This window comes from Bacillus rossius, chromosome 2, assembly GCF_032445375.1.
Source record: "Bacillus rossius redtenbacheri isolate Brsri chromosome 2, Brsri_v3, whole genome shotgun sequence".
Lineage (NCBI taxonomy): Eukaryota > Metazoa > Arthropoda > Insecta > Phasmatodea > Bacillidae > Bacillus > Bacillus rossius.
Window position 1 is genome coordinate 117,850,052 of NC_086331.1, and position 20,560 is coordinate 117,870,611.

The window sequence follows — 20,560 nt, forward strand, 5'->3', positions numbered from 1 at the left end:
CAAGCCTGGAACTCATAATCCAAACTGATGCATCCTCTCTGGGAATAGGCTGCTGTGCCTTACAGAATGACAAGCCGATTGCATTTGCATCAAGGAGTCTAACTAGCTCTGAACAGAAGTGGGCACCAATTGAAATGGAATTTTTGGCTGTAAAATTTGCTTGTGAAAGGTTTCATGAATTTACGTATAGGAGGCCAGTAACAGTTCACAGTGATCATAAACCACTTGTAGGCATCATGAATAAGGACTTAAATGTGTTGACACCTCGCATTCAGAATATTAGGCTTAAATTGCTGCGATATTCAGTAACAGTTGTCCACAAACCAGGGTCTGAAATGTATGTTGCAGATGCTTTGTCTCGGGCATTTCTGAGAAGTGATGATAACTCCCATGATGACTTGCAGTTTTCAGTTCATTCATTGGTGTCCAATCTACCCATGTCTGAAGAAAAAAAGAGCAGTTCAGAGAAGCTACAGCACAGGATCCCCAACTCTCGGCCCTCATGAAGGTTATTTCTGATGGCTGGCCTGTTTCAAAACAGTTGTTACCTGATTCCTGTAAAATGTTTTGGAGGTTAAAGCATTTGTTGGAAGTAGTAGATGGCTTGATTTTTGTTGGGTTAAAAATATTTGTGCCTGCATCTCTGAGACCAGCCATGCTATCTTTAACCCATGAAACTCACTTTGGGATCAGTAAATGTAAAGCCAGAGCCAGAGAGGCACTTTACTGGCCTAATATGTCCCAGGACATTAAAATACTTGTTGGTAGATGTGAAGTTTGTCAAACCTATCAAAGATGCAACACTAAGGAGCCGTTGTTGCCACATCCAATACCTGACCGGCCTTGGGCTCATTTGGGGATGGATATCTTACAGTTCGCAGGGAAGAATTTCTTAGTTGTCATCGATTACTACTCTAAATGGTTAGAAGTGAAACTTCTTACAGATAAATCATCAACTGAAGTAATCAAACAGTTGGAACATGTTTTTGCTAGTTTAGGTAGTCCAGATTTAATTGTCTCTGATAATGTGCCTTTCAACAGCTATGAATTTAAGAAGTTTGCTGAATGTTGGAATTTTAAAGTTCAAACCACTAGTCCACACTACCCTCAGTCTAATGGGCTTGCTGAAAAAACAGTGGATATTACAAAGCGTATGTTACGGAAGGTATCAGGGTGTAAAATCCCCTTATCTCTAGCACTACTTGAATACAGAAATACAGTAGAACCCCGATTATCCGTGTTAATGAAGGGGACGAGTGAGTCGGATAATCGAAAATCGCGGTTAGCCGAGTCATGCTTGCCTCAAAGGTCATTAGCCCACAGACAGCCATCTGTGAACATTCGGAGATTACATATATACACATGCTTTGTGTGCGTGTGCGTTGTTGACATAGAAGCGGACTGCTTAGTGCTGGGCAGCAGTGGTTTTTAAGTCTTTCGTGTGCGGAGACGTGGGCACGCGAGTCGTTGTTGCACCGAGGTGTGTGACTAGCCGCCCGCCAGTCTGAGGGCCCAAGACAGCTGATAGCTGCCAAGGTCACGCATTCTTTTCATTGCGCGTAAGCGACGCTGCCACACTTAGCTCATTGCTCTGTTGTCAGTAACACCATTGGGCTGGTTATTGTTTTACAGAACGACTGCCTTCAAAATTCTTTTCGAGATAAGATTTTTCATACCAGTGCATTGAGACTTGATTTGATGGTTTTGAAACGGTGTCTCTGTCTCGTATAATTCACGGTGTTTTTATCCCCCTTTATTTATATGAATTTAAAATGTTAGATTTTTTATTTTTAGCTTGCTGAATGTGGAATTAGTGCAAAAACGGCCTAGACTTAGTGTTGCAGATGGGTCGGAAATCTTATAACGACCACCTCTCTATAACGACCCTAATCTCGGGAACCGTGAGGGGTCGTTATATCTATTCTCCGTTCACTCTTAGCTGAGTTTTGAAATAAACAAACACCGTCATATCACTGCGCCGCGTCAGCAAGTGATAGGCTGAATTTATCTTGCGTGCCAAGCACTAGTTGCAACACACACACTTCCGTACAGTCGGTGCTCATAAAATAACGGAGAAGTAATATAACAGGAAAATGGTTCTTCTGTCAAACCTAGTTTTTTTAAAAAAATTACGTCTGCTGTGATAAAATTACGCCACTTAATGCTACACCCTCCGACATTTTCTGTTGAAACCATTCAAACAAACAAGTGTCCAAGCTGCTAAATGTGGATTCGTTCATCGTCTTGCGTTTATTTAATCCACTTGAAGTGTCAGCCTGTGAAGCAAACTGAAGGATTTTTTCGCGATTTTTTATGATGTCGCGCACTGTTGTGTTACCGACATTAAACTCAGTCGCAAGTTTGCAAGCGTTTCTCCACTCTGAAATCTTTCTATAATTTTTGTTTTGCTGTCGATGGACAGTACCACTCGCTTTCTTTTCTGTTCATTTGATGACATTATGAAATGTTGCGCTCAACACTTCCGCACAACACAATGGTATAATCCGTCGGAATGCAGATCACTGTTACAATACATAAAATTATCACCACCTTCACGCTTCAACAACGTACACTAATGGAATGGACTGTCTCCATGCGCCGGGTAATCTCTGTGGCACGGCGCCGTGCTGCGCGCGGAAGTGTACAGTCCGGTCATGCGGACGTGGAATCGCGCACCAGTGTATAATCTATTCACGTAACATGGAACACAAAAATATTATGTACATACGTATGTATGTACTAGTATTTTTTTTTTTTAAACTTTCTGTGTATATAAACATAACTGAGTCAAAGTACTTTGACCAACATACATTTTGCAAAGTATTTTAACATTTACATACATTTTGAATCATTGGTTATATGTAACTAAAAAATTGGACTTGATGGACATAAATCGCGGTTAATCCGCGAATCGGATGATCGAGTCGCGGATAATTGGGGTTCTACTGTACTCCTATTCCTGGTATTCAACTGTCCCCAGCTCAAATGCTGTTGCACCGTCGATTGAAGTCCAAAATTCCCACTCACTCAGATCTGCTTAAACCACACATTCATGCTGATGTTCCTGATAGATTACAGGCACGTCAGGAGAGTCAGAAGTTGTACTTTGATAGGGGTGCGAAAGCCCTCCCTGAATTGCATCCAGATCAGTTTGTTAGAGTTCAACAAGGTAATATGTGGGACCCAGCCACTATTGTTAGTAAATATGATACACCTCGTTCATATTTGCTTAAGACATTAGATGGCACTGTCTACCGGAGAAACAGAAAACACTTAAGGACAGTACCTGGCTTTGTAAATAATGTGCCTTCAGGTTGTGATACTGACTTGCCAAGAGACTGTGAAAGTGCTACTTCTATTATTGAACTGTGTTCTGATTCTGTCAGTGGTAGTGAAGAAACAATGCTCGATTCATTGCCAACCCTTAGGCCAGGAAGGGCTATTAGAAGGCCTCGCTATTTAGAGGATTATGTACATTAGTTGTAGACATATGGAAATGTAAACAGTCACAGTTGCATGTGAGCTACCTAATTGTAGTGTTTTGTATGTAAACTTGAAATGTAAACAGATACTGTTGTTGAGCCATGTAACTATGTGAACTGGTTGTAGTTTATTGGGTGTAAATTTTGTATGTTTTTAGTGTCATTCCATATATAGTAAAGGAGATGTAAGATGTTATGTTGGCAACATGTTAACCATCATCCGGGCGGCCATGTTGTGGGGCAGGAACAATGAAAACGTGTAAGCTTGTACAGACGTGCAATTAAAGACTCAAGATGATAAAACTGCAGTGAACTTCTTATTTATAACAATGTTAACCTAAAATTATAACAGAATGACTACGAAATGTTGATTATAGTTTAGATGATTATAGACTGCCTTGTGACTGGGATAATTTCAAACTAATTCTCTCCTTGGTTCAACAGTGTTTTAGGGCTGCATTTTCTTCATTCTTCTGGTTTTGGCAGAATGGGGAATTGACTGACATTGAATCTAGGTAACACAAACATTTTGTCCTAGTGACAGCATTGCTTGCATCCTGGATTTTCTGCTTAAATTTGCTGGTTGCTTATTGCATGTCTTGCTTGCCTGTAGGCATTGGTGGTGCAACTCACAACAAGGTTGTTTCACATATTTCTACAGGGCTGGCCCGAAAGCTGCTGCTACTTTTGCACGTTTACTATTGTTTACATATGATAATTGCTTCATGAACGTGTTTGTGGCTTTATGAGGTCATATACATATTTACATTTAATGTGCAGAGTTTAAGAGCAGTACTTTTATCACTTGACAGCGTGTAAAAAAATACAAGATTGACGTCCTTTGGTTCTTTGCCCCATAAGCCTGGTAAGACACCACTCCCTTCCCGACCTTCAACGATACTTTTCCGGCATTTGTACCGCTGTAGTATGTCAGTGACGTATGCGTGTGTGTGTTCAAACAGTGCCCCACAACTCCACAAGACATCCGTTCGTTATAATTAATTATGTCAAGTAATTTTAATTCTTTCTTTTGGTCCTAAAGGTAGTTTTTTACAGCAGAATGGCTTGAAGCACCCTAATAACGTAATTGACCTAATTATAAGCTTTTCACAAAGACGGAGTGGAACAATCCTGAGCGGACCCAAAGTTGGCAGAAGCGGGAAAAATTAAAAATATTAATTACTAAATTGCTATATGTTAATCAGTAATGAGGGAATGGGAGGACGTGTCTCATTTATGTGTCTCTGTGTGTTCCTTTGCAATTACCCATGCCACAAATTTTAATAAGCGCAATGGCTTTCTTGCGCAGCGCAAAGACGCCATGATCCCTTGGAGAGTGCGCTTTGTCGCCCAGTCTGACATCAATACTGAACAAGTTAGGACGCGCCAGCACCCCAGGACTTCATCCGTTGCCATCACTGACCAAGTAATTCTGTTTAACTCATTAATTCCATTCACTTTCATAATGTCCTCGGGCAGCAGACTGTTTAAATAATAATTATTTACTCCTCAACGGAACTTTGAAATCAACCTCGTGAATCTTGATTGCGGCCTCGAGGGTGGCTCGCACAACACCCAACTCGATTCATGCCATAGAGCTTTGTAAAAGTTTAATTGTGATATGTATGAGGGCAAGTAGTAATTGTCGAAGGGAATAAAAGTGTAAATGGAAAACCGTGTTACTTTCTGGCCATGTACCGATCATCTGCAGGTCTAAGACATGTGGAATGCCTTAACAGCCAGAAAAATATAAAATAAAAAATTTAGAATTCCTACATAAAATTAAGAAAAATAATCTTAAATTCAATGAAAAATAGAAAGGTGCCATAAAATTTACTAAAAGTGGCACAACAGAAGATAGTGGCATGCATGTTAGGCTATGACCACTTCAGAGGGAGCCACCTCAGAGGAAAGCGTAGGCAGTAATGGATAAGTGAACAATCAAGGTCAACCAGCAAGCAGTTCAAGAAAGTTCTGTAAATTCCAAAGTATCTTCACCACAGAATGGTGAGTTGTTTGTGGTTAGAAAGATTCAGGCTCTCAACGAAATTAAATGCAGCTGCATCATTCTCCCAACAATGTACTTGTTTTGGTGACATACTAAGAGAAGAGAGAACATGTTATGTATTAAAACTGTGGTATAGTCTTTAACTTTGTGTATTTATATGTTTACAAGTTAGTTACTAAGGACTGCCATGTAGGCTAGGTATTTTCAAGGCAGCGTGCATGCTTGGGCAGAAGTGGACAAAGCATGTCTCAAATGGATAAATTATGTTAGCATAGTCGTGAGCATTATCATGAATAGTACATAATATGTAACCAAGAAAACTTTTATTAAGGAATTACTAATAATAAAGTCGGCATTCTTCAGTTCAGCACATTTTGTAATTCGCCACTAATCAAGTCACAGACATTCAATTTTTTTTCGGGTAAATTCAGGGGTTTGTTTACTTTGATGTAATGTGATGTCAAATACATTTTTAAACAGTATTGCTTTTATATACTTTTCTTGTCATATAATAGCTTTTACACTTTGTTTGATATATTGCTGTAATATAAATTATTTTCTTTGGTATTTATGTTAAAATATATTGATATTCAATAGTTTGAAATATCACTAATCCGACAGTGCCAGATTAAATAACCCTTTACTATAAGTATTGTTTGCTGGATTAGAATATTTCATTATTCTGTTTTCATCCATATAGAATATTTATATGCTTTTATGTTTGAAAAATGTTTGTGTTTGCTGTGATTGAAATGCACATAATATACTGCACATTTTTTTAGTTTTGTTTTTTTACCAGCTTTGGGACAGCAGTGTTATTAGGCAAATTATATTTGCATTAAAACTATTTTCATTACTCCATCATTTGCATGGTACATCACTTGTCTGTGTTTTAACACATAAAATGGATATTTCTGCCAGGATGGTTTGTGCATTTTGCTACTATGGTGTCGTACTGATGGCAGCTGAATTGTTTGAGTACAACAAATCTTATTGCTCTGAGCAAATCACATTGGAATTGAAATCTCGTGAAACCTGCTGGGCTGATTGCAAAGAACTGACAACCCAAGATTACATGGACTTATTATGGACATCACTGGCTGAATTTCCAGGTAAGAAAATTTTATATGTTCTATGCTTTGCCTAAGTCAAGACAAGGCAATGCAATCCAGACATGCCGCCAGGAGTAAACCAGACTAAATGTAACAAAATTAAACTCAATGCTAACAAAGCTAAACTTAACCACAACTCACGTCTCACAGCATGCCTGCTCTAACTAATGCAAAGCTTAAACCAAAACATAGGGTGATACCAACTCGCATCCTAACAAATTATAAATGTTGCACGAATTAGCAATATTTATTTTGTTTCCAAAAACTTTCAAAAAGTTTGCTACTATACAAATTTTACAAACAAAAGAGGGAATAGTTACAAATGTACATATTAAAAGGAGAAAGACTACAGAAATTAGTTTTTGTGACCTATATTCATGGTGCATAATGTTGTTTGTGCTTTCAGCAAAACAAAAATTACTTACAAAAAAAATTAATTACAAATAAATACTTTCTACAAAAAGGTATTGCTAGGAGTCCTTCAGTTACGCTGTTCTTGTGAGATCTTGCCTTTACCTTTTTTTCCCCCCATACACCGAGCTTGATTTTTTACCCTTCGAAACATAGCTTCTCGCTGCCAGGAAAATGACCACAAACTACTGATGCCACATGTAGTAGTACTTTACATACTGGATCTTTGCTGTGCACAGATTTGCTTTACTAAACAACATTAGTCATAATCTATGTGTGTCTCATTCGTTAATCAAATTTTGTGAAAACACAAGCTTTTGGGGCAGAGTGTACATACCAAAACGTTGTCTACAAATTTGTTCTGTGCACGCCAGTACTTTCCAAAACTTAAATTTTTCTTTGGTTTTAAAACTTTGGCAAACCTACCGCGAGCACTACCCAACTGGCCGCTAAAACCACCGCACAGCTGACTCTATCACAGTCTTGTGGCTTCTCGGTAACCGCAACACAGTTTACACTAATTATACTCCAACTGTCGATGGAACTGCTTCCTTCCGCCATGGAACTGGATAGTTTTTTGTAACTTAAGTAAAAAAAAATAGTGCGTGGAGTCCCTCCGTGCGGAAGAAGTGAAACTTCGTAATGTGGAAATGAAAATAGGAAGGGGTAGAAGTTGATTTTTAGTGAAATCATATTGTATCAAATCAAACTAAAATAAATCATGAAATCATTCAACGATAAAAGCTGTTTATTTAATTAAGCGAACGGGTTTGCCCCAAGGAGAAAATTGACGCGGCGAGACCCCGTGGAAATAGAGAAATGACACACACACACTATTTATGTGTCTTTGAAACACGCATTCACTCTCGCTCTGTCTCTTTCTATTCCCCCTCCCCAGGAGCGTTAAACGTTTAACGCAACCTTGTTGGAAGTCGCATTGGAAGTTTCACTTCAAAAAAACATTGCCTTCTGCATAAAGGACATTGGCTCAGCATGCCTCGGGAAACGGTGCATTTGGTCGTCCAAAACAGCAGAAAGCTGTGCGGGCACAGACACATCCGCCTGCTGCGGAGGCTCTCGCTCAACTCGCCTCGCTATCACGGCCGCGCCGCTGCTCCGTGGAAACACCTCAGATCACCACCGAGTCCACATGTTTCGTAAGGTAATTTAAAGAGTCTATTACCAACCTGAAATGAAACACTGAACATTTTAAGTTAAAAACTCTTTTTATATAAACAGAATCAACATATATTATGTTAACTTTTTAAACATTATCTTTTACAAACAGTCGTTAACACATTTAGTATTGTACCAGCAACTTAAATTTAAAATCTGTGAAGCAATATAAAAATTATGTTCAAACAATAGAAGATAAAATCAAGTACAATAAATTAATTAAAGTTAAAATACAAGTTACCAAAAGCCAAAAAAAAACGTATACATGTGATGGAACCATCACATATTTATAATTTTAATTTTGTAAGATCACACCAAAATTACTTAAACACGTGGCCAGTAACATGTAGCTAATAATTTTTTTTTGACGAATTTAGGTGGCACAATAGTAAGTCAGAAAACTTACATTCCGAAGGACTCCTTCCATGTCCTCTATTAGCTCTGATGGTCATAGAAAATTCTCAATCTTCTCTAGTTTCCTCCATTTCCTCCACTTCCACTTCACCTGGTCACTTAGCTGCTTTTCTTTGTACCTTCCCTGGCTCTCTGTAGGTCACTGCTGTCTAGGGACTGCCTCACACTGCAGCAGCATACTATGATGGCTGTAAATAAGTCAAGTTGCTTCCACTTTTACATTTAGCTCTCTCAAATGTTGCTGTAAAAATTCAGTTTTCTCTGTCTGGCTATTCACTGCTGGAGATGTAGCTAGTTATAACAAAAATGATTTTGCAATTATTGTTTTTTAATTTTTAATTTTACAAATGTTCACTATTTGTGGCAGTGTTGTGGATTTGTTATCTCATGGAAACTGAACAAAAAGAATAAAGTTCATTTAAATGTTCAAAGTGGTTGTAGAACTTCAATGATGTGAAACCCAGCGGTGTGTTATTTTTTTTTATTAAATTGTTTAAATGGTTTTGCTGAGTAATACTAAAAATTATTATAATTGTAGTTAGAATTGTTTTCATGCTATAATAGGGGTCCTGAATATCTTAATATAACATTTTATGATGTGATTATTTCAACAGTGAGTAATATTTATTGTTAATTTATCTATGTATATTGATTGATGAATAATATTATTGATATCCTGAACAATTATTTTGAAGTGAGTAATTAATTTTGGTAATTCATATTTATTTAGAAAAGAGTTATCATTTTGTTAATTCATGTTTATTTAGGGAATTGTCTTCTTTCTCTCTTTCTCTCTCTCTGCCGTTTTACCCCTTACGATATTCTTATGAGCTGAGGTTTGAATTGCCAATGAAGTTTCACTTCCATCACGTGTACTTGGTTACACACGCTCTCTCTCTCTCTCTTTTTTTATGTTTTCATTTGCAACCAGGATTTTGTTTTAAAACTGAGAAAAATGTTATTCTTCCGCAGGAATTTTCGTTACAATATTTGTGATTGAGAAGTGTGGCCGGAAAAACACGATGGCTTTGCAATTTTTTTTGTTTACTACATGCGTGTGCTTCCTCTTCATATGCACCTCTAGGTAAGTGGTTATTTGCTCAAACTGCATTGCACTGCATGTTTTACAGCAGCGGACTGTTGACTAAGAGTGCAAGCTCCACAATCTTTTGTTCACAAAGTGTTCAGCTCAGACAGGTTGGCGACTGTGCCGCACAAGTAATGGCTTGGTAGGATGCAAACAAAATGGTAATCATTTAGCCACACAGCATCAGGTACGAGCAAGCATGGCATGTTACCATATGTTTCTCGAGCAAACAATGCAAGGCTACCAGATGGCACTTGCTCTCTGTTCTTTCTTGTCCAGGGGTATGATGACTGTATCTTTCACTTTGCGACTGAGCTGAGTTTGGCCCCTTGGCATCTGTAATTCTCTCTGCTCTAGCTCATACTTTGCTTCCCCTCTGTTGCAGTACTCTCATCCACCTTCGTTCCCCTCCTGCAAACTTCCCCTTCACCCTTCTACATTTCTCTTCCCTGCCCCTACCAAACTTTCTCAGCTAGCCTTTCGATGTCTTGGCTTGGCCGTTTGCCTGATGGTGTACAACAGCAAGCCCACGCTTTCTATTCATCACTTTGCTTTAGGACGACTGGCATACGAGTTGATCAAAGGCTCCAGGCATGGTGGCGTGCATGTAACAACATTGTAATTATAATTTATTGTAATGTTAGTAGATTAATTAGTTTTCCCATCAGTGTTTATTCATACTGCAAGTGTGTAGCTAGCTTGATTTAATTTCTAAATTAGGTTTTTTTTTGCGACATTGAAATTTGGTTTGAGTATTAACTTTGTACTATTTTTTTCCTCCTCCTGTTTGCTCCAGCCCTGTCTGCCATTTGTTTGAAAGTGATCTTTCAGCCATTTTCAGGAGTAGCTCTTTGCATAGGGCCCATGGTAATAACTAGATAATTAGTACATTTATAATTGAAAACCTTCTAATGATTACCAATCCTCATGATTAAGTGGAGAAATATTTTTTTTTTATTCTATAAGAGAACATCTGCTTTTGTGGAGAAAAAAAATTAGATCTCCATAAATTATTAAACAAAGATACATTTGCTCTAATATTTGACCTTGTAAAAATTATACATAGGTCTAACTTTAACAGAGATATGAAGCCATTCCAAGTTAACACTATCATATCGATAACTGATTAGCAACAGTATATTGTAGTTCCAAAACTTCAATACAGAAATTGCAATATTCTTCTATATTAGTGAGCAGAAAACCTTGCACACAATTACATTGTGTTTGTAATGGCGATATTAAATAATTTCCTTGACCTCTGTGACATGAAAACTCACAATAGTGCTAATTTTCTTTTAGTCAATCCTTGTAACTTACAACCACACTGTGGTCCCAACACGACCACACATTTCTAATGCCAAAATTCAACCTTTTTCATCTCATGCCAGAAAGAAAAAGAAAACAGTTCATACTGGCATCACTCTTTCAAACACTCTCTTGTTATGCTATCTGGTTGCCATTAAGCGAATTACAAACACATGCACAGAGTATCAGCCTTTCTGCACTAATATCTATGTTCATAAATGCTGCAGATATGCTTTATATAAGCAATTAAATGCAACTAGAATTTATTGATACCAACTTAAAATAAAGACCAGTGAAGAGAATGGTTAATACTGTCATTACTAGCATGTTAAATTACTATTCCAAAGTGTCCCAATATTTTCTTTTAGCTTATACTCAGGCTTAGCCATTTGTTTTAGAAGCTGATTAATATTTTTGAGCTCCGCTTTTAGTGCCTAGCAAAGACATTCCCATTTTTGCAAAGCATTTCCATGCAATTAGGGCTCTCTTTTTCCATTGTTAATGGTAAGTTGTTTTAAAAGTTTTGATCTCATGTTTCTAATATTTTGAGAAACAGTATAGATTGACATAGGTTCACGTGTTTCCCATTCCTGGTACATGAATAAAGAAAAAAATTGGCCAAGGCTTAGTGCAAGGAACAATCCAAGCATTTGCCTGGAGTGATTTCAAGAAAACATGGGAAACCATAACCAGGATAACCTGACTGGGATTCGAACCCAAGTCCTATGGCATGTGAGTGTAGCGTCTTACCACCGCGCCAACTCGCTACATCTCTTGCAGAAGAAGACTTTAGGTAGTTCATTTGGTGATGACAGTTATTTTGAGTCAAGTGTTTTTCTAAGTCTTTTATAAAGTAAAAATTGTATTACTAAGGTTTAAACTGTTTAAAGTTAATTTATTTGATTTGGTTTCATATAGTTACGACAACCCAATTACAATAACACTAGTTATTTACAGCTAAAGTGTTTCAAACAGCAAACATTTAACATAGGATGAATGAAAATGAGCATTAGTAAAACCACGAATGATGGCAAGCAGTTCTTACTGGGGAAAAAAAGTATTTAGAGTAGCACTTTTGACACATCTTGTAGCTTAATATTCCAGTCAATAAAATGAATTTGCTCTTACTGCTTAAACCTGTTGCTTTTTTATTTGAAGATTATTATTATTATGATGTATGGAACTAAATCAAATGTTAATTTGACTGAATCAAATTTTAACGCTTCTACCCATCTCTGATATGGTTAGTATTATTTTATAATTCCTACTTCAGTATTTGACTATCATAATGCAGCAGCATTATTTGAGTACTTCTCTTCCTTGCCATTTATTCAAATCAACAAAGAACCAGAGCTGAAACCATTTTTTAAAGCAAAATGTATGTTCAAATTAATTTAATCACAAGTGTCCCCTATACTAAATTAGAATTTCATTTTTAACTTAATTCAGTTTATGTTTCATTATATAAGTATGTTATAGGCTGTAAATATCTAAACAAATGTGATATTGGGTCAGTAAGTTGGCAAATGTTTATCCAATATGTACTGTATTAATAGGGCTTTAGCTTATGCTTATTTGTGTTGTACAAAAATTATAGTATTAATTAACATTTTGGCATGTAGCCAAACTGAAATGTGAAAATGTTTCTTCTATTAAGATTTTTTTTTCAGTCGAATCTTTCTGACAACAATGTTGTTCATAACAAGGGGCATTGCAGCTGGAGTGTTTCAGGCTGCCTACGTCTATACACCGGAGGTAAGTAAGCTTTTAAATTTGAGTTAATAAACATGAACTTGTGTGTCTAAATAGTTATAAATACATTTTCATTGGCAGTGGTGAAAATAATATGCTTTGTTGTGCAGTAGGTATGTCATATGTTGCTTCTTTACTGGCAGTGAAACCGATATTACTGCCCGGATATTTACAATTTAATTTTTCAGAAATTAAAGTGCTTATTCATATATTACTGCTTGGCTAACACTAATCCTGTCAGGCCCAAGATTTTTTTTTCATTGCACCATTCATTTAACAACCTTTTCCATATGAATCATCTGTTCATTTCTGTTCCGGAATCTAGTGTCAAACATATTCCCGCTAGTACAACCACCAGCATCAGACTTATATAAAAGTTTGATAGGGTCCTTTTTCATACGATTGTGCGTACAGTTGACTTGCTTAAAACTAAAGTGCGACCAACATAAGTGTGGCCTTCATGACATTCTGCATGCCGCAATACTTCTAGTTTTGTCTCAAATACTTGAAGACGATGCATTACGCTCTCTCTTGGAACCATGATTCCAATATGATTCCAACTGCAGGTGCTTGCGCATGTTTTTTATACATATTTGTTTACATACAAGGAATGTTAAGTTCAAAATTAAAATGAATAGAACTCAAACATTGATTTAAATTTTCATTGTTATCCTTGTATTGTACATTGACAGCCACAGTTCATTGTTAAGTTAATATTTGAAGTTGGTAGAGAACTATTTAATATTTTAAAGTGTTCTCTCTCGGAGATTTTGTTCTCATGGCTAGTTACTAAAACTTGTGCATCATTAACTGATATTCCATATATTATTGGTAAGTTTTGAAATGTTTTAGCTAAATAATTATGAATGGCATTCTGAGTAGTACAATCTGTTCTGGTTGCATATTTTGTAGCTGATTTCATATTGAATGTAGGTAGAAAGTTGTCAAGCTTGATTTTGTCATCACTGTATTTTAATTAGTTAATATTGATGTCACCACAGAAAAATATTTCTGTTTTACTAAGGAATTTGTTTACATATTCAGGATGACTGTCGTTGCAGTCCTGTGCCCTTACGTATAAGAAGCACAGACCACCAAAAACTATGCCACCGAGCAGGGATGCTTTTACAGTCAAAACAACACTCAGAAAAAAGGCGAAAAGGCTTGAAAACCAAATTAATCCCTACATGTGGTGTACCATAGAAGAAATTTATATTTACCAAAAACGAAATGAATAAGGTGTTTGAGTCATAAACAACAAAGTTGAAAAACAAAAAAATTATTTATTTCAAAAACCAATATACTACGAGCAAGTACCAGTATGGATAGTTCCTGTACCACATGCATACAATAAGGCAAATACTATTCCAAATAAATAATTAACTCTAAAGGCCCACAATACAAAAGACGAAAAGACCTACTTAGTAACATTCTAAAGTGGGCATACAAAATATATAAAATATAGGGGAAAAATGCATAAATCTTGTTTGCTTTTTAACGTTTTAACCTTTTCGAATATCTGAATACAGTTTTTGTGAATGCAGTTAGTAGAGATACACTGAAGAATGTCACAAAACATAGGTTTTCAATAATATAGCTTTTATTGGCAGATAATCAAGAGTCTACAATAAGTGCGATTTAGGAACCAGTGTCCTAGATCGCACCATGGCGGATCTTAAATCGCACTCTCACTTAACAGGCCTAAAATTATGACTACTTTATTTAAACATTTATAATCACCATACTAATTGTATGTAATTCAAACTTTGACAATTATGTTAAAAAAATATTGCAACATTGAAAATATGAAAAAATAAATTGAAATTATTAAATAGGTTATACATTGGCTAGTATTGGCATAAGCTTGAAAAATTGGAGATTTATTACACTGTAAGGAAAATCAGTTTATTTTATACATAAATCACATATATACGCGACACAATCAGGACCGTATCCAGCACATGACTCATGTGCCCAGTTCAAACACTTCACACATTGCACCATGTCTTCCACTACTGCTTCTTCACATAGCGCGCAAAGCCATTCATTGGTATTAACTATTTCCACTACAACTTGTTGGGATGAACCAGTCATTGTAGATTTTTCATTCTTTGCCCTTTTTTTCTGTCTGTCCTGTCCTTTTACCCATTTTGCTCTGCTGGTTATCAGATAATTTTTATGCGGACTCTCGGTAAGGAGTACAGATTTTTGGATCTCACGTTTCCTTCGAATTTGTGAGGTTGAAGAGGTCGGTGTTGGTATGGGCGATATAGTTTCTATTGGCACTCTCGTCTGAACTGGGGATCTCGAGCTTCCTGCTGTTGTTGGGACACCAGAGGTTGACATGTGAACTGGAGAGCTTGTGCTTCCTGCTGTTGTTGGGACACCAGAGGTTGACATGTGAAAGTCATCGTTTGTGGAACACATGTTGGCTGTTTGCTTTGTTTCAGGTATTGTGATAGTATGTCTCCAACTAATATTTTCAGATGCTATGAAATCACTATCTGAAAACACACTGCGGTCTACAGGCCATATCCCTGTTGCTCTGAACCCAGCAGCAGAATTAGATATTGTGTATGCTTTGCTGTAAGCTTCTCCTAGTAAAGCTGAAACTTGGTATTGAGTGATGCATTGCCCAGGATTGCTACGAAGCCATTTGTTCACTGCCTGCTCATAATAGGTTTCAAATGGTTAGAACAGAGCAACATCTAAGGGTTGCAGACGGTGGGTAGTATGTCCTGGTAGCTGTAGCATGATAACACCACTCTTTCTAGCAAGTTCTATCACTTCAAGATTTTTTGAATGTGTGCTGTGGCCATCCACAACAAGTATATCTTTGTTCTCAAGAGAAGGTTTAATGTGTTCCAGCCACTTAACGAATAGTTCTGAATTGATGTAACCACTTTCAGAAACTTCAACTAGACTTCCAGGAGGAGCACCAGCTTGCAGCAATGGACTGTTGCGCTGTCGTTTGAAAATGATCATCGGTGGAACAAATATTCCAGAGGCGCTTGTGCAACATACAATAGTGGTATTCACCCCTCTTTCACCGCTAGACACAGCACCAATCTGGTGTTTTCCCTTCCTACCTATAACTTTTCCTGCCCGTTTTTGGACGGTGGAAAATCCAGATTCATCAACATTGAACATTCTTAATGCATCAATTTCATTACTGTCTACTACCTTTTCCAACAGATCAAAAAATCCATTCACATTCTCTTTGTTGAATCCCTTTACTCGGGCCATTGAAGTGCACTCAGGCTGTCGCAGACTGAGACGTGGATGCCTCTTCATGAACTGGTAAAACCATTTTTTACCTGCCATTTCTTGTCCCTTATTAAAACCGCGAGGTAAGCAATATTTTTCTGCAATTTGAAAAGCAAGTTTCCTAATGTCAGTTATACATAGCCCGAACATATGTTCTTCCAGTTTCAAAATGTGTTGCTCTAATTCTGTCTCAACATCTGGTGGGAGGTCAGTATATTGGCCATTTATCGGCTGGGTACGATTACATAGGCCTACACCTCTTTTAACTTCACCCCTGACATGCCTTAAAAGTGTGTGCTTTGGCACATTGTACTGTCTAGCACATGCATTCAAACCTAATTTACCCTCCTTGTAATCTTCTACAGCTTGTGCCATGTCTTCTGCCCTCCATCTTCCGTATTCACGCTTAGACATTCCTATATCTGAAATGAACAAACATCCCGATAGTGGAATTAACATAAAATTATTCTTAGTGTCCTAAATCGCACCAGGTGTGATTTAAGGCATGTTTACGTGGTGCGATTTATGCAACTTTCCCTGCTACAACAAACAGCAGTTCTAACCTCAACAAAAATAAGATATTCGCAATGTAACAATACAACTGAATAACTGACATTGCAAGGAATCCGAACAGTATTAAATTATTCTATAAACATACCTTGGTAATGTCTAAACAGACTATTGTCTTCCGTCAGAATCTTATACCACAACACACGAAAAAATTATTTTGCTTGCCATGGACGACTGAAACTTCTGGTGGGTTCTATATTACTGTGCACACATCGATTATGCTCCTAGGTCACCAGATGTCACTTCGAGTCATCCAGTTTCTTTAAACTAGCAGTGGTGCGATTTACGCACCAGTGCGATTTATGCAACTTTCCCCTATATAATAATCCGTTAAATATTGGGCAGAGAAAGTCCTAGAAAAAAAATTTACTGTTATTCATTGTATTTAAAGTTTATATTATCTGCCACAAAATTCAAATTAAAGTCTTTAATAACGACGACTGATGCAAAAAGGATGCAGTCTGTAACGCTGCGACAGTATTCTCAATGTCTCGGAAAAAATTTCTAAAAATTTACAAAAATGTATATTTGCTTCAAAACATGTTACTATAATGCCATGCAGTGCTAGAAACGTCTGTATATTAAGTTTCTTTACAGGTCATAAATCTGCCCCTGACAGTTTTAGCACCAACAAAACACGAAAGGCCGTAAGTTCGTCGACCATAGTACCCAGAAAACGAGGCAGTGTTTTAAACAGCACTACAAACATTGTTCGCCTCTCCACTTACTATTTCCCAGTGAATACATCAGTAAGGAAAAGTTAATCTTGGGTAATAACTCAAAAACGTTAGTCACATTAACAGATACAACAATGTTCATTACAGTCCTATTGAGCACCGGGTGGCTAAGGTAGCCTGGCCTACTACGCAAAGCTTCAACAGCACCTCGCACACAGTCAAATAGGGCACACCTCTATGTCAAACTGGGTTTTTATATTTGCCCAGTTTAAATTCCACTAAGGCTTGCATCTCTCAAACCGTAATACCGTTCATAGTAATTTAATTTTTTTTAAATTAATAGTCTCACTCGGGTACAAACTGTTACTGGCCGAAATTTGCAGCAGTGACTCACTCGTGACCAAGTCCACTGTAACTTTAAAAAGTTGTTGCTCTGCCTATTTAGGGCGGGCCTGATCACTTATGTTATTCAGCGGCGCTGTAGATTACCAGGCTCCTAGGTAGCCCCGAAAGTCCATGAGGTGGCCAGCATCTCCGGGTAGCCCTTGACAACGAGCAGACTAACTCCCAGCCTCTTGTACCAGCGGTGTGCAGCGCCTCGTCAACTGCACTCGCCCGCAGCTAAGCTCCGACTCCCTCGACGACGAGCAGACTAACTCCCAGCCTCTTGTACCAGCGGTGTGCAGCGCCTCGTCAGCTGCACTCGCCCGCAGCTAAGCTCAGACTCCCTCGCGGCGAGCAGACTAACTCCCAGCCTCTTGTACCAGCGGTGTGCAGCGCCTCGTCAGCTGCACTCGCCCGCAGCTAAGCTCCGACTCCCTCGACGACGAGCAGATTAACTCCCAGCCTCTTGTACCAGCGGTGTGCAGCGCCTCGTCAGCTGCACTCGCCCGCAGCTAAGCTCCGACTCCCTTGCGGCGAGCAGACTAACTCCCAGCCTCTTGTACCAGCGGTGTGCAGCGCCTCGTCAGCTGCACTCGCCCGCAGCTAAGCTCAGACTCCCTCGCGGCGAGCAGACTAACTCCCAGCCTCTTGTACCAGCGGTGTGCAGCGCCTCGTCAGCTGCACTCGCCCGCAGCTAAGCTCCGACTCCCTCGACGACGAGCAGACTAACTCCCAGCCTCTTGTACCAGCGGTGTGCAGCGCCTCGTCAGCTGCACTCGCCCGCAGCTAAGCTCCGACTCCCTCGACGACGAGCAGACTAACTCCCAGCCTCTTGTACCAGCGGTGTGCAGCGCCTCGTCAGCTGCACTCGCCCGCAGCTAAGCTCAGACTCCCTCGCGGCGAGCAGACTAACTCCCAGCCTCTTGTACCAGCGGTGTGCAGCGCCTCGTCAGCTGCACTCGCCCGCAGCTAAGCTCCGACTCCCTCGACGACGAGCAGACTAACTCCCAGCCTCTTGTACCAGCGGTGTGCAGCGCCTCGTCAGCTGCACTCGCCCGCAGCTAAGCTCCGACTCCCTTGCGGCGAGCAGACTAACTCCCAGCCTCTTGAACCAGCGGTGTGCAGCGCCTCGTCAGCTGCACTCGCCCGCAGCTAAGCTCCGACTCCCTCGCAGCGAGCTGTGCTCCGCTTCGCCGCCCGCCCGTCACATTCCCAGCAGACGACCCCGGCAACACGATCAAGGCACACCAACATCTGCTTCTTAAATTGTGCGCATGGCCGCCAGCAAAAACTTGCAACTACACTTCAGCAAAAAAAAATTAATTCTGTCTTAGGTCCACACCTTTTCATCATCAAAAAAAAAAAATTTCAATACAAACAGTAACAACATCTGCTAGGACATATATAATTTAATAGGAATTATCTCTATTTTTTTATTGCTGTCAGGAATGTAGAAAAGGTTAAAAATCTGTGCGTGTAATGATAAAGAGATGCTTTATCACCACAATGGAGATATTTCTGAAAAACTTTTTTGATAAACATTTGCTTTTGGGTTCAAAAATGTGACATCTTAAATTTTTAACTATTGTTTGTGAAATTATTTTTAACTATGAGTAGTTTAAACACTATAAGATCCACTGCAACTGCAATTTAAATGATTGAAACACACAAACCTTGCATATCCTTTCATGTTGCCAACATGGAAACAAATCAGCAGAAAAACTATGATCGATATGACTTTGTGGCAAGAAGAGAGAGCCAATACCTGCTAAATGAGTGTCATCTACTGATGTTAAGCGAATCACAAAGCATTTTCAGCCTATTTGAAAATCTTGACATTTCTGTCATTTTCAACAGACTTTGTGTATGTCATATTTTAGGTCCCTGTGACACACATTATTTTATTAATTAATGTTAATCCTATACTTTAATATTGTTTTGAAGGAAATACCTGACAAATGCATAGTCCCCTTTACATATACGCTGATCTCTGTGATTTTCAGCCACTGCCACTTGAATGCATACAATGCGTACAGACTCAATGATAAAATATTACTGTATTTGATTTAGTGAGAGTGATTTTCATAACATCAGTAACACATCATTGGTAATCACATGGCCACCTACAGATTATTAGCCAACTACATGCCACACTTGCTAGCTAGCTAATCATCCTGGTTTATCACCTCCAACTCCAGGTGCCTACTTACCTGTGTGGTGCTTTGGCACTCAAACAATCCTGTGGTCACTACTCCAACACTCATGGTCAGTCAGCGAGCTAATCCACTAGTAGCCATCCCACCAGCTTGGATGAATAAGGAGAAGTCATGGTCTTAACCAGTCATGGATGAGCTATCAGATAACTCCACCAATCATGGGTAGTGGTAGAACTACCCAATGACATTAAAGGGCTTGCTGCTAAATGGTATACATTTATAATGATGTTGCATTTAAAGTTATTTGAAAGTTCCATGCTCTGTCTAGTGGTATACATTCATCAGATAATTTCACATAGTTGAGCTTTTGTCGCACATACTGTGTGCTTCACTGTGTTCCAGGTTTATCCTACTCAGCTTCGCTCTGTGGGAGTTGGAACCTGTAGTGCAATGGCACGCTTAGGAGCCATGGTCACTCCTTATGTGGCCCAGGTAATGATTACTGAATACAAATATGTATCATTGTTGGTACTTTTGTTTCAAAACTTATCAAAACGTATAACCATTTGATCTAGACCTATGATATTTTTCTTAAATCAAAATTATTTTCACTCTCTTACTAGTAGACTTAAAATTTTTCTAAGAGCAGAGAATTTTAATGTGTGTATAAAGTTGCAACAAATCCCGGTTTGGTCGCCGTTTAGACCATCTGCCTTCTTCGGACCTCATCGGGGCGCGGTGGCTCGTGTTCCTCTCACC

General features: G+C 38.7%; 1 protein-coding gene across 5 annotated transcripts in view; it reads left to right on the plus strand.

Moving 5' to 3' along the window:
* The window catches only part of LOC134529681 (synaptic vesicle 2-related protein), a 77,723-nt gene that overhangs the window by 32,043 nt on the left and 25,120 nt on the right, over nucleotides 1–20,560 (plus strand). For all 5 annotated transcript variants that reach the window (XM_063364031.1, XM_063364032.1, XM_063364035.1 and 2 more), the window contains exons 9-12: nucleotides 6,412–6,602; nucleotides 9,576–9,687; nucleotides 12,666–12,750; nucleotides 20,204–20,293. In XM_063364031.1, coding sequence (XP_063220101.1) covers nucleotides 6,412–6,602; nucleotides 9,576–9,687; nucleotides 12,666–12,750; nucleotides 20,204–20,293 — 478 coding nt within the window. The remainder of the gene's footprint in view (nucleotides 1–6,411; nucleotides 6,603–9,575; nucleotides 9,688–12,665; nucleotides 12,751–20,203; nucleotides 20,294–20,560) is intronic.